At 37.2% G+C, this 14624-nt stretch overlaps 1 protein-coding gene across 1 annotated transcript in view; it reads left to right on the top strand.

Annotated features, from left to right (window-relative positions):
- Nucleotides 1-13275, top strand: part of CRY1 (cryptochrome circadian regulator 1) — a 34583-nt gene extending 21308 nt beyond the window's left edge. The window contains exons 3-14 of the mRNA XM_088535349.1: nt 275-417; nt 1696-1880; nt 3255-3343; nt 3862-4002; nt 4104-4415; nt 6904-7055; nt 7149-7351; nt 8107-8208; nt 9359-9454; nt 10455-10526; nt 10603-10710; nt 12606-13275. Of these exons, the coding sequence (XP_088391475.1) occupies nt 275-417; nt 1696-1880; nt 3255-3343; nt 3862-4002; nt 4104-4415; nt 6904-7055; nt 7149-7351; nt 8107-8208; nt 9359-9454; nt 10455-10526; nt 10603-10706 (1599 nt within the window). The 3' untranslated portion in view covers nt 10707-10710; nt 12606-13275. The remainder of the gene's footprint in view (nt 1-274; nt 418-1695; nt 1881-3254; nt 3344-3861; nt 4003-4103; nt 4416-6903; nt 7056-7148; nt 7352-8106; nt 8209-9358; nt 9455-10454; nt 10527-10602; nt 10711-12605) is intronic.
- Nucleotides 13276-14624: the final 1349 nt, after the last annotated feature.

Here is a 14624-nt window from a genome sequence, read left to right as displayed (position 1 = left end):
TGTATGTGTATATATACACACACACACATATATATATAGGGCCAGATCACTAAAGGTCTGTGTATGTGCTTGCCTGATTCCTATTTAGAAGCCTAAATGTTGGGGTTCATTTCCATAAGACTGACTTTAAATGTTTTGTACTGCTGTGCATCTTTTCCAATTATCCATGAAAAGCAACTGCAGTTCCATGCTGCCCCGTCCTTCCAATTCTCCTTTCTCTCAGCCTTGATCAAGCAGCTGGTTGCTGAAGGACCATGTCTTTATTGTGTTTCAGGAATGGAGCATTGCAAAACTCTCCATTGAATATGATTCTGAACCATTTGGGAAAGAGAGAGATGCTGCAATTAAGAAACTGGCTACTGAAGCTGGAGTGGAGGTCATTGTTCGAATTTCCCATACGTTGTATGACCTAGACAAGTAAGTTACTGGTACCCTAGTTTTAAAGCCAAAAAAGGTATGACTCTTACTTTGCAGCATCAAACTGGATCCAGAATACCTGAAAACGTAGCCTTGTTTGGGATTCCTTTGACAATAATGACCCTGTTGATTAGGAAAGTGTCTTCATAGTGAAATGTCTCATTTGCTCTTGAAACTTTTCCAAAATAAGATGTATTGTAGTTCAGTATATGCCAATCATAGCAATTGAATACCATTTTTCCATATGCATTGCGTGCTAAAGACGTGGCTAAAAACATTTTTTTTAAATGTTCTTACTTTAATTGCTGTATACAAGTAAGCTGAAAGTCTTTCAAGGAGTATTTTCTATCTGTTATATATTCAGTGAATAATTGGAGATCATTTGAAATCTCTGTTGCATTACTTAATGTCTTGTTTATATTTCTCTACAGATCTCTGTTTAAATGGATTAGCATTAACTCCCTATTATAGAAACATAATCCACAAACTATTCAAAAGTATGGCTTGCCTCCTCTTAATGTTGAGTAATTTTTATGTGGTAGATTCCTGTTCCTCTTCCAGTAAAGGAGAAAATTCCCTTATTGCTCTTAAACCAATAGTTATTTTTTTATCATAATTTGAGAATTTCCTTTCTTTTACCCCTCATCCTCCTCTCTGGAACAGTTAGTTCCACCTAATATTCGTGTAAAATAGTTTTAGTGGTTTTTGTGTTTTCTGTTTTAAATGCACTTAAGGACAATGTAGAATGTAAAAATGGTGTTTTTTGACAGCGGATGTGGAATATAAACTTAAACTTAAATTTTTACCACGTTAAGCAGTTGTAGTATTGAATAGTGGTCTCTGTACTAAGCAAAATATTTTTCTATGCAAATAGCTTTTTTAAATTATTTTTTTTTTTTTAGTTGAACGCGTCATTATGTAGCTGTGGTTCATCTGTTGCTTTGCTGCCACATAATTTGTTTCCCATGAGCTGGGTATATTCATTAGTTACTCATTCTTGAGGGACTTTTCTCAACCTGGGAATTAAGAATAATTGACTTGTTGTAAGCGGTTAATTTCTATGTCTCCCTAGTGGCAAAGGATGGTAAAATTAAGGCTCAGGCTATCTAAATACCATGCCTATCTGCCTATATAATAAGGAAATGACAGATAATAAGATACTTTCTTTCTCTGTGTGTATATGAGTAGATAAATATCTGCATATAGTTCTGTAAGTAACACAGTAATATACATCTGTCTGACATACCTGTGGTGTTCTGCTTTGTTTTTCAAACACAGAATAATAGAATTAAATGGAGGGCAGCCTCCTCTTACTTACAAGCGATTCCAGACTCTCATTAGCAGAATGGAACCACTGGAGATGCCAGTGGAGACTATAACTCCGGAAGTAATGGAAAAATGTACGACTCCAGTTTCTGATGACCACGATGAGAAGTATGGTGTTCCGTCGCTGGAAGAGCTAGGTATATTTTAAGACTTCTTGATGTTGTGTAACAGATCAGCCTTAATCTAGCATTCAGGGCATAATGTTTAAAGTAACCACATGAGAGAGGTTCTGTGATTTATTGTTGAACTGGTACCAATTACAGCATACAAAAGGAATGGAAAAACGTAATCCATTTTGCAAATTCAAAGTTGTTGTGGGTTTTTTTGGGGGAGGGCAGGGAGCGCAGTATAAATTTTTTAAATGACAGGTCAAGCTACGCTAAATACTACTTCATTTCATGTACTGTAGCATAGTTTGGTGTCTTGTAGCTGTTCTACTATGATACTGAATCATAAATAAACTACTAATAGTCTTTGATACTTCATTTTGTATTAAACACATTTGGTATCTTTGTGCTTCAGATTCTTAGTTTGTCACTTTGGAAGTTAATTTTAAAAAGACCAATCTTGTCTTGAAGTGCCCGAAGAAGTTGTAATAAGGCAAATCAATAACGAAGGCTGATTTGTCTTTTGCTTTTCTATTTCTTCTGCATTGGCCAAAAATGCTATTTCCTGGAAGATTTCTGGGACTGAGACTAATATGTTGTACTCTGCAACATATAGTATTAATAATTGAACAGGCATGGATTTTAATCCAGATATTACCAAATTTAGTTTTAAGACAAACTCTTGCCCTCCTTCCCCTCTCCTCTCTTTCACCATGAAATATGGCCTGAGCTCCAAATTGCTGACAAAGGCATCTGGAGAACTTCTGGCTACGCTGCTCTGCTTGGTGGTAGTCCCCATGAGCTCTTGCATAACAGACCTTGCTTTCAAAGCTCTTTAATGCTATACAGTGGTTAAGTTATAGGTGGGTGTGCTGTCTTATGCACCTGATGAACAATCTCTGAAAAAGGAGTCAAAAAATTGTGGTATCTTCTAAACTTTTTCAACCAACCTCCTGCCTTCCCCTGATTGCAAAAAGGTTTTGGTAATTCTTGCTTCTTCCTAGTAATTCGGGAAATGGAGGTAAAAATCATGATTTTGGGGATGTTTTTCCTATTGCAGAGCTGAGAATTTGAAAATAATGTGAAAAATTAATGAAAGAAAGGTTGCTTTCTCTTTCTTTCCAAAGACAAGATAAGCTGAATCAAAATAAAATCATTCTGCATTCAACTTCATAATGGAATGGAATTAGTGCCTCTAGCTAGAAGCTAAGTGATCTAATGTGGTTTGATTCTACTTGGTTGCATTGGCAAATACTGTTTTTAAAACTTTTATTTTGCCACATGTTCAACTTCAGGCTCTTTTCAACATGCAATATAAATGTATCCCAGCATCAGAACACAATACTTTTGTTGCCCTACAGTGTAACCAAACAAGGAGTTTCCTAATTTTAATTTGTCTTGCAGGTTTCGACACAGATGGTCTGCCTTCTGCAGTATGGCCAGGGGGAGAAACGGAAGCTCTGACTCGGCTGGAACGACATTTAGAGCGAAAGGTATCTTACAAATCACCGTAAAAGAAGGACTTAGTTACCTGGAAAACAGAGTTGCTCTTTGCAATTAAATGCAAATTTGACAAACTTGGAATCAAGGCCTGTATGCAATGATATAAATCAATCTGCTTTTTCTTGGTTTCGCCTGTTGATAGCAGGTTGTCTCCTGATTTTAATTTTTGAGAGAGTGTTTTCTACTGTGAAAAGCAGAGTATAGGGCTTGTTTTTATTGGAGGTCGTCTTACTTGAAACACAGTTTCTGCTTATTTTCAGGAGGGATTTTCTGCTGTATTTAATAGAGTCAATTTTGGAGGACAGGTCATGCCTTCTGCATTGGGATGAACTATCTTTGAAAGATTCCCTTGGTGCAAGAGGAACTGCTAAATAGCATAGATAACATGATCAACTGTCTAGTGTCTAGATTCAGTTATAGCTTTATATGTTTAGTGTTTGATTTATCCCTTTATCTTGTATGCAGTTACTGAGTCTCTGATCTGATGTTGGTGTTTTCAATTCCTTAGGCTTGGGTTGCAAACTTTGAAAGACCTCGAATGAACGCAAATTCCCTTCTGGCAAGTCCTACGGGGCTTAGTCCCTACCTCCGTTTTGGTTGTTTGTCCTGTCGTCTCTTTTATTTCAAGTTAACGGACCTGTATAAAAAGGTATCATTTCTGCACAGTCAGCTTCTTTCTTAGATGCTGTAATTCCTCTTCCCTTGTGCCCTTTTACTAATAAAATGTTTTTCTTTAATGGTGGCTTTCAGGTAAAAAAGAACAGCTCCCCTCCCCTCTCTCTCTATGGCCAGCTGTTATGGCGTGAATTTTTCTACACAGCAGCAACTAATAATCCACGATTTGATAAAATGGAGGGAAATCCTATCTGTGTTCAAATTCCCTGGGATAAGAATCCTGAGGCTTTGGCCAAATGGGCGGAAGGCAGGACAGGTTTTCCCTGGATTGATGCAATTATGACGCAGCTTCGCCAGGAAGGCTGGATTCACCATTTAGCTCGGCATGCTGTGGCTTGCTTTTTGACTCGAGGTGACCTCTGGATTAGCTGGGAAGAAGGAATGAAGGTAACGTTTCTCATTGTTTAATTTTTGTTAAGGTGCCTATTAAAGTCTCAGAAATTCATTTTAGAGTTATTTTTACTGTACTGTATAAGTTCAAAATGTAAAACTTAAACTGCAAACAAAGTTGAATCATTTTGATCAAGCCCTGAAGTTTTGCATTTTGAATGAACTTTACTGGAATATTTCTTGCACTCAAAGCAGCTCTGCAATTCTTTTAAATCTGAGAGTTCTTCCTAAATCTTTGCAAATAAATATGAATTATTTTAATTGTAGTTTTTTTTTTTCCCTTGAGTGAGCAGTTTGTTTACCTCTCTAACATCCCTGTTCCTGTTAAGGGAAACCACCCATAATTAGAGAATTAAGTAGAGAAAAGTAAAGATTGTGAATGTGTCCTGTCTTCCACTTCTTATCCTACAGTCTCGTGATACCAGTGTGCACAGGGGCAATATGGTTTGGCAGTAGTTTCAGAGCAGTTGCTTTCTATCAAATGTCCTGCATGCCTGGATGTTCGAAGAACAAATATTAGTCTTTTTTTTGAAGAAAAGAATGGATTGATTTATTCTCTGCCCTTTGCATCATTTTTTTTTTTTTTAAGGTAGAACTTTATTGAAGAATAATTGTCAATAAAGGCTACTGTTATTTTGAAAATTTTAAGAACAATTCCTTTTTTCCATCAGGGTTGTTACTTAGTGTTTATGTGTGTATATAGTCCTATGAAATTTCACCTTTCCAAACAGATAAGTTGCAAGCAAACACTTTGCAAAGAAAAAAAAAATCTTTGTTATACAACAACATAAGCTGCTTTAGGAATTTTCCTTCTGCCTTCACGGGAACAGACACAGCAGATACAAACGTATATGTAACACTTAAATGAAGACTGAATCTGAATTTTACAGATAAAAACCGAATTGTTCTTACTCTTCATTATTCTGTATTACTTCAAAGGTCCAGACTTTTGCAGTGCAAGGTGGTGTAATTTAGACATCCGCAGCTAGCAAAAATTAATCTGGCTTTCTGAGCGACGCCGTTTGCTAAGTCTGACTACATGGCAGCATCTAGTGGAACAGTTGTGTACTAACATTTAATATTGCTTTCATGTAAAGATCTTGGTACAATATTAGTTACTTCCTGTTTAAAATGTTTCTAAAAGTACTTCTTAAAACTCATTTTTAAAAACAAATATTCTTTTCTAAGGGTTGCATATGTTCAGGCAAAGATACTTTAATAACTCTTATTCAGTGTGTAGTGCAGTATGAATGCCCTATTGAGTAAATGTTGAGAGATCCTTTTTGAATGGTATTACCTTATTTAGACTTTATATTAGATTAAAACTAGTTGAAATTAGGTTATAATAGTAAGATATGTTAAGTTTTAGTGTCTTTGAAGAAAGTTCCAGGTTTTCCTGGAACACTTGGAGGTTGAAAGGAAAATCAGGATTTGTGGGGAAAAAGATCTACTAAATAAGTATCTACTTTTCAATGCCTTCCCCCCCTCTTTTTTTTATATATATAAAAAGGCATTCAATGATGTTATTCAAATTATAACTTTTTTTTTCTCTCCCTTTTTATTTCTCTCCTCTACCCCTTCTTGTGAGTAGTAGATCACTACTTTTGGTAGTGATCTCACTGAGCAAAGGATTTTTTTTGTGCAAGTTCGGATTATCTGTATTAATTTTTTAAAAATCAGTGCTAGAAACATGACTGTTCAGAAGTATTGAGTATTTAGAGTAAGACCTTGAAAATTCCCAAGTTCTTCTGGGGATCTTTTTAAGGGAATAGGAGTAGCAATTGCCAGAGAAGACATTTTTGTCTTCTAACCAGATTTCATTACCTGTCCTGACCATTCCTCAGTGTGCTTAGTAGCTAATATACCTCCAGGAATTGGTACTGACATCCTCAAAAGTTGTGCTTATTAGAACAATTAGTGGCCTTCAGAACCTCTGCTTCTGAATGCTTGTGCTGCCCTGGATTTCTTGGATGTTACTCCTGGGTCTCCCCGCATAGCAGAAGCTGCTGAGGAAGCTCCAGTCTCCAGACAGGCCATTTGAGCTTGAAATGTGTGCCCACTGGCTCCCTGTTCTTTGGAAGTCTGCAAAGCTTACTCGGTTGTAAAACAAAGAAGCAGCTCTCCTAAAAACAGCAACCAAAAAACTTGTGAAAAATTAGACTCCAGCCATCCTGTGGGAGATCTATTGTGAAAGATGTGCAAAAATGTGTAATTTCTTGCCAAAAATCTCAATGCTAAGAGCAGGTTTTTGTATGGGGAGAGCTACACAGGTGCTTTCACCATTGTCCTTGGATTTGGCTTTTAGATAAGTAATTGCACTTGTGTGCTGAGCATTTGGTGAATGCTGCCAGGTTAGAAAGAGCACTGTCATGTTGAAGAGTGTGACTTTATCTGCTGAAATCTGAATCTCTGAACACTTTCTGTGAATAGATATTTCAAAGCTGTTCTCATCTCCAGGCTAATTTGGTCCTCTTAATTTCTCAAGGTGTTTGAAGAACTCTTACTTGATGCAGACTGGAGTGTGAATGCTGGAAGCTGGATGTGGCTCTCCTGTAGCTCCTTTTTTCAGCAGTTCTTTCATTGCTACTGTCCGGTGGGTTTTGGCAGAAGAACTGACCCAAATGGGGATTACATCAGGTAATTCACAGTCCAGAAACTGCAATGCATCATTAAATTTGCTTAAACTCTAAATGGCTTTATATTTTAAATGTCCTCTTTGCTTCTTTCAAGACGTTATTTGCCTGTACTCAGAGGTTTCCCTGCAAAATTCATCTATGATCCTTGGAATGCACCAGAGAGTGTCCAGAAGGCTGCCAAATGCGTTATAGGAGTTAATTATCCCAAGCCCATGGTGAACCACGCAGAGGCGAGCCGGCTCAACATCGAGAGGATGAAACAGATCTACCAGCAGCTGTCACGATACAGAGGACTGGGTATAGCTAGAGGCTACTTGCTTTATTTATTTGAAAAATTATCTTTTTTTTCCTTGCCTAATAGTTTTGTCCCATCGCAATGATAATCATTTGTGAGCTCTATGTTGTGATGGGGGTTGTATATCCAAATAAACTGAAATACTAGATTTGTAACCAAGAAGGAGGGAGGAAAAGGCAGCTTGCATGGGAATGCCTCTTTCCATGTCTTAACTTGCCTAGAGAACTACTTTTCAGTGGATTTGTGGAAACTTCTTTTTGAACTGGGTATTCTGAGCATTGTAATTCTCTTGTACAGCTTCACAGTAGGGATTAGAAATTGGAAGCAGTTATAGCGTTTGCAAATGCTCGAATAGGCTGATGACAACTCTGGTAGCATTCTTCCTGCTTTGGAGGGGGGAAAAAAAAAAAAAGCTTTGTGTTGGCAAGTAAATGGTCTGCCCTTGTGTTGCTCACCAAGGGGTGAGCAAAGCAGCCTGTGTATTCTCGTGGTACTAGGTATAGAATTGGGAGTCATTGCCCTCCCATGTAATACAGCGAATTTATGCAACTGAAGTGTGCTGTAGAGCTCAACCAGAATATTTTGTACAAAATGCCATTAAATTTTGTGAACTAAAATTACCTGGTAGCATCCCAAGCATTTCTGGGGATGGAGTTGCTCTCCAGTTAAGAACTAGCTATTAGGAGAAGCAAACATGCTACACTAAACCTCTTTTGCTGTCTGTCTTTATACCTTTGAATTTTATTTTGTTGCTTAGGTCTTCTTGCAACAGTGCCTTCTAATCCAAATGGAAATGGAAACGGTGGCCTAATGGGATATTCACCAGGAGAAAACATTTCTGCTTGTAGTAGTACAGGAGGTCAGTAAGATTCTTATTCCACAGAGGTATTGGAAGTGAACTGCACAAACATTGTATGTCTTATCGGAAAGAGATGTCGTCAGACGTGGTTTGAAGTGCAGATGAGTTGAGCATTTTCAGGTGTATTAAGTTTGTTAATATTTGTATAAAGAAATCCTCAGTTCTTTTATATGAGAAACAAATACAAGGTTTTTTTTTGTTGTTGTTGTTTTTCCCGAATTATAAATTAACGTGTATCAATTTGATTTCAAAAGCCTTAGAACACGTGATCTTGTTTTAGAAATCAACAAGCCATTTGACATTTATGGTGAATAGTGATTTTTTTTTTGAATTCTTTTAAGTCAAACCTGTTACTTTGAGTCTTTTAATGCTAGCGTTAAATTGATCATTGGAATCTGTAAGTCTACGATATTGTCAACAGCAGTACGGTGGACAGTGTCTGTGAGTACATGATATCTAACTTATCATATAATTTTGATGAAAATTACTTTAGGCTATTAATATTCTTTATGTAATTTAGACTAGTATTAACAAGTTACTTGGAAAGAAATACAAAATGAGCACATTTATAATATTATATAAATCTGTAGCGCACCAGCACGCTGAATACCATGTTCCTTTTAAAAGGGTGCAGTAGAAGTGAAAATTTGCTGGGTTTATGTTCAGAGCAGGGTGTAGAGGAAGAGGTACCTTCTTGGTTTGACTAAGCCAAGCTGCTGTTAGAGAATAAACAGCTAGACTTCTAGAAGCTGGGTGCTTGAGCTTTGCTTTGTGTATTTTAAGTTTGGGGTTTTAATAGACAAGGAGAGCTTAATTCAACAATCTTAAGTGCCCTTTTTTTCTCGCTTAAAATACATCAGTATATAAGCTTTACTTACCTGCCTTATATCAGGAAGGTGAGGGTCACCTACTGCGTCTCAGATTACGATATTTGTCTGAATTTGCCTAGTGCAAACCATTAAAGGCCCTTTGGATCTCTTTTGAGATGACTTTTTTTTTTTTTTTTTTTTAATGGGGTGGAAGAACAAAAAAAGGCGCACTTAAACCTGACCTCTGGGGGATAATACTACTCGTAACTCTAAAACAGGAGTTGTATATGCTAAAACATAGGTTTTGGTGATGCGTAAGTGTCTCTTCTCACCTTTCCCAGGAGCTCAGTTAGGAACAGGTGATGCTCATGCTGTTGATGTTCAGACATGTGCCCTGGGAGATTCTCATGCTGGAGCAAGTGGAATTCAGCAGCAAGGTATTATGACAGTACCTGTCTATAGAGGCTTTCCAAAAATCTTAATCCAGAACAATATTCATATATTTTTCTGTTATTGGAGAGGGCAAAATAACAGGTATAGCTTAAAAATCCATTAGCAGATATCTTGGATTACTTGAAATGCAAGATAATTAAAGAAGAATTAATGTTTGTGCTTTTGATAACAAAACTTTCCTGGTGTTTATCCCATCTTTCCTATATCAATCTCCAATGTTTCATCTGGATATTATTATATAATAGAAGGGGGTTTTTAAAATTATTATTTTTATTACTACTTTAACTACACACAATTCCAGCTGTGGTTTGTAGTTGATCAAAATTGCAGGCAGATTTATCCCAACTGTCGTCTTTTGCAGTCTTGATGGAGGTTGTGTATTAATGAGTCATGAAATGCTCTTTAAGTGCCCAGAACGTAACTGGAACACAGTAACTCTTCAGAATAAGAGAACTTGCTGCTGCTTTTGCCTTTGTGTTTTTTTTTTTTTCTTCCCCCCCCCCCTTACTTATTCAGAAGGGTCCATGTCTGGGTTGCCACTTGACGTGAACAAGAAAATGGTTTGTGTCTTTATGTAACTTCCATTTTTCCACAGCTAAGCTACATTATTTAACAAATCTTTAATAAAAAGGATGATGAGAGTTGGCAGTACAAAAGTTAAATTATGTAGCAGCTTAGAAAATGGTAACAACCCAAACACCTTATGCTTGCCACAAGGAAAAGGTAATATATCCTAATACATTGCTTTACACGTAATTAATAATAGCACTTTTGAATTACTGGATGTTGTTTCATGAGTTTTGGGTTGGTTTTTTTTTTTTTTTTTTTTACTTGAACTTTTCTTCATTCAAGATTTTCGTCAGTGTTTTTCATGGTGATGGTTGAAAATGAATTGGCTTTTTTAATAAATCTTAAAGAATGTAATTGTACCCTTAGTTCTGGTTCTAAATTTTATTATGATAAATATCTACTGTATCTGAACAGGTTACTGTCCAGCAAGTAGTATCTTACACTACGCTCATGGAGACAATCAACAATCACATTTACTGCAAACAGGTAATTAAAGAAAAAAGGTTTCCTGTATACATATAAAGGCACAATAGAGTCTTAAGTATTGGTTTTAAATTATCAGGAAGAACATCCCTTGGTACTGGCATTAGTGCAGGCAAACGCCCAAATCCAGAAGAAGAAACTCAGAGCATTGGGCCAAAAGTCCAGCGACAGAGCACAAATTAAACTGGTAAGAACTGAGAAACTTCAAAGTTATCCTGTTAGTTGTCAGTAAGTGATTGTACAGATTTTTGCATCTATTAAAACCATTTGTATTGCTGGAATGCTAAGTACTTTAAATAATTGTTGCAGATTTTTCAGTTTCCAGTGCTGTGCAAACATTCAGCCTGAATTCTGGCCCTAGAAAACTTGCAAAGTAGGAGACATGAACTAGAAGGCTAGATCAAGATAGAAAAATAACATACCTTATTTGAGGTGCCAGAGAAAGAGATGCATGAACTATGCATGCTTTGGTTTACATTGGCAGAGATGCCTTATGTAGCCTCATGTATTATCTGCCTCTTAATCTTGCCTTAGGCTGTAGCAACACTGCTTGTCAGGACATACAGTCAGCTGCACCAGAAAACTGACAGAGCTTAAAGGAAAGTCCCAGGACCTGGAGTAAAGCTTTAGGTGTGCAAATTGGGAAGGCCATGTTGTAAGAGGCTGTGTTTAAACCAAACCCAAACAAACAAAAATCCAGCAGCACTGATGTAGTTTTTGGTTTCTTGTCCTGGAGACTTTTTGTCGCTGGTCCATAATCCCAACAGGATGCTTAGGTTGGCAGAGTTTGTCAAGAAAAGTAGAGAATTGTGTAAATTTTGATTTGTGTGAAATGATCAACATAAAGAAGATTGCGTTTTGCACTTTGGATACAATTACTTGGAAGGAGGGAGAAGGGAAGAGGACAGAAGACAGTATACCCTTCCCTGTGAGCTTGAGTTCGAATAATTAGAAAAATCACTTAATTAGTCTTTAACATGCTTTAACATGCTAGTCTTTAACTTGCTCAGAAGGGAAGCCAGGAAAGGATGTCAGTCTGAAATGAGAAGGGACAAGATTTCAGGGCCAGGAGTTATATAGAATAAGGCAGGTGACATGTCATTCCATCCTTATCTGCCATAGTTAAGAACTGGTCATTATGGAGTTCGGAGAAAGTAACGGATAGAGACATAACGGGTGTAGAGCCTTTGGTGGAACTGGGAGATAGGCCATACAGCGCTTGCAGAAAGCACCTTCAGCATCTCTAGAGATAAAATAACAAATTCAATCCTTTATTTGATTTTGACAGCAAGATCTAATTTTGCTTGTAGTGCAGCATCGGCATTTTGACAAAGTTACTGGGGTGCATTATGAATAGTTGTGTTATACAGACTTGATTCAGTAGAGAGCTCCAGCGTTGCTCCCTGGGAGCCTCCCGTTCTCCATTGCTCAGAGGAGTGAGCTGAGACCCTGCTGCCTGAGCCAGCTCCTGTTCTTCCCATAGATATGGGGCTGTGTCAAGTGGCTTTTATGTTCTCAACACAGCTGCTGGCACTCGGATGGGCTGAAGCGGAGCATGAGTCCAAGAGAATACTTGTTTTGATAGGTGTCTAATTCTGAATATGTGTAGATTTCATTCAGCATCCATGTTTTGTATTGCAGAATTCCTTAAGTGTAAGAATTCCTTTTCCTTTGTAAAGGTGATGCCTGTAGAGTGAACAGCTGCCTCCTTTATAAGCTCCTATTCAATGGAGAGATGAGTTGGAGAGGTGTCTAGTTCTGCAGAGAAGGCTGATTCTCTGTTAGGGGCATCAAGAGCATTAGAATGGGATTTGAAGTCAGGCAAGATTGAAAAGCACTGCTGGCAAATAGGTGCACACTTTGTGACTAGCAATAAAGCACAGAGGTAGTACTTCAGCAGGATTTTTTCTCCCATTGGCATCAAAGGAGCAAGAATAAGAGTTTGGAGTCATTTGAACCTGCAAAAGTGCTCACTACACTGAGAAGAGGGAAAAGAGTGTCAGTCCCTTAAATTATTTCTGCCTTCCTCAAAGAATATGTGACAAACTGCTTAAATGGGATTTTTATTTCTTTTAATTGCAGTGTTGTTGGAAGAGGACACACCACACACAGAACTCGCAGGACACAATTCTGCCGCTCTGCATTGGACCTGAAGTGTTGTGAGAGTACTTGTACTAAAACAACATGCTTTTCATAAATTATTTTCAATTGTTCTCAGTTGTTGTAAACAAGTCCAATTTTTGGAATGTGTTATTTCTAACTGGCATTTCTATGGTTTTTAACTTTTTAATGACTCTTTCACAAAGGGGAAATTGAGTTTTGTATATAAAATATTTGGTGAGGAATTTGTTAACTTAATGTAAATATAAGCATTCATGATTAGCGATAGACCCATCAATATATTTTTGATAATCTTTCATGTATATGGTAGTAGGAAAAGCTGTAGTGATGTTCTGTAAAATGGATGGACATAGAAGGTTTTAAAGTTTTTAAACTATTACTATTTTTAGATTTCAGAATTTGACCTCTATACGATCAGCTTCTTCATACTTACATTATAAAACTGCTTAGGACTGTGTTTAATCAAAATACAGTAGAGTTGCAGCCTTTAATAAACACGTTTGTATATAAGTCATATGCCAATTTTTTGTCGAGTTGTAAAATTATCATGTATATGTCCAGTCCTTGTATTTCGCAGTTGCCTTGTTCAGTAACGACATGACCCTATCAATAAAATTGTATATACAGATAACCTGTGTCTTTCTATGTATGTTGTTGCTCAGGTTTATATTTCCTAACAAAATTATTAAAAAAAAAAAAAAAGAGACATAATGTTTCAGCTTAATATAGTTGTACATGCTTCCAGTTTGTTTCACTCCGGTTTCATGATACTGAAACAAGAAGCTGTCCAAATTATTTGGCCATTTTTCTTGCAACTGTATGTAATATTCTTGCATTATTTTCCCCAGTCGGATTCATTAGGTATTTCTGCAGAATTTAAATTGTATGCATTTTTTCTATACTTACACCTTACTTGGTAGCCTTGCAGTCTTTCTTGCATGTGGCTTGCTGTCCTTCAAGGACGTTATCTAATGTAGTCTCAGAACGTTCAGATCTCTGAAGAAACAGTCTGAATTATTACATCTATATAAAACTAGGTCAATTGTCTACTTTAGTGGGTGTACAAATTATTCTCAGGTGTGAGGAGTTAATTATCTCTTATCTCTTCCTAGTATCATGGGATTGACGTGGGGCACTTGGAGGTAAAATTCAGGCCAGATTCACGGCTTGACAATACGTGCAGCAGGGCAAGCTGCCATGCTTCTATCTATGAATAGTTTTTAGATAATAGTTAATGTAAATATCTTTGCATGCTGACTTGGACACCATAGGAAAAATAAGTGCTACTAAAAAGTATTGGTATATACATTAAGGCAGAGAACTTTGGTCTTCAGGAAAAACCCTCTACACTGCAAATGGAGAAGCAGATGTTAAGTATTTTCCACAGGTCAATCCAACCAGAAGGGAGAGGTTTCCTGGTAACATACATAAACCAACAGACTGCACCATTCTCCTGCTCATTTAAGTAATCTAAAAAGGAGAAGTCAGACCAGAGGCGTGTAATGTTGTGGGAAATGCTCTATCCTGTCAAGATAAGCTCCTATTGGGTGTTGTGAAATCGTAAACAAAATGTTCCAGTGGCCTTTTGAAATGAACGGCCTGTGGAACTCCCCCAGAGCAAGTTAATCGAGATGAGAAAATGTGGTTATTAAATATCACCAGTCCAGAAGAAAATTTCTGAGGAGTGAGATTCTAAGGTGAGTTAATGTTGCCCTTCTTAAATCTGAAAGGAAGATTTATCTTCTGGCTGCAGTCAAATCTTGGACTTGCAGAGGAAAATTAGGACTGCAGTGGAAGAAGTGATCTGTTGGGGGTGTGAGAGAGAAGCTAAGTTAGCTTCTGACTAATGCTAAATTTGTAAGAGTGCTTTGCTTTATGTGCTTCTCCTTTCCCTTCCCCCTTTTTCCTTGGGCTATTGTCACCACAAAAAGCTGAAACTTTGTGCTTTTTAACACCATAAAACTGACTAAAGACAGTGAG

The sequence above is a fragment of the Tinamus guttatus genome, unplaced genomic scaffold (assembly GCF_059628265.1).
Source record: "Tinamus guttatus ecotype Peru unplaced genomic scaffold, ASM5962826v1 Tinamus_guttatus_pri_ptg000039l, whole genome shotgun sequence".
Lineage (NCBI taxonomy): Eukaryota > Metazoa > Chordata > Aves > Tinamiformes > Tinamidae > Tinamus > Tinamus guttatus.
Note: the sequence above shows the minus strand (reverse complement) of the source record. Positions and strands in the feature narration are given on the sequence as shown.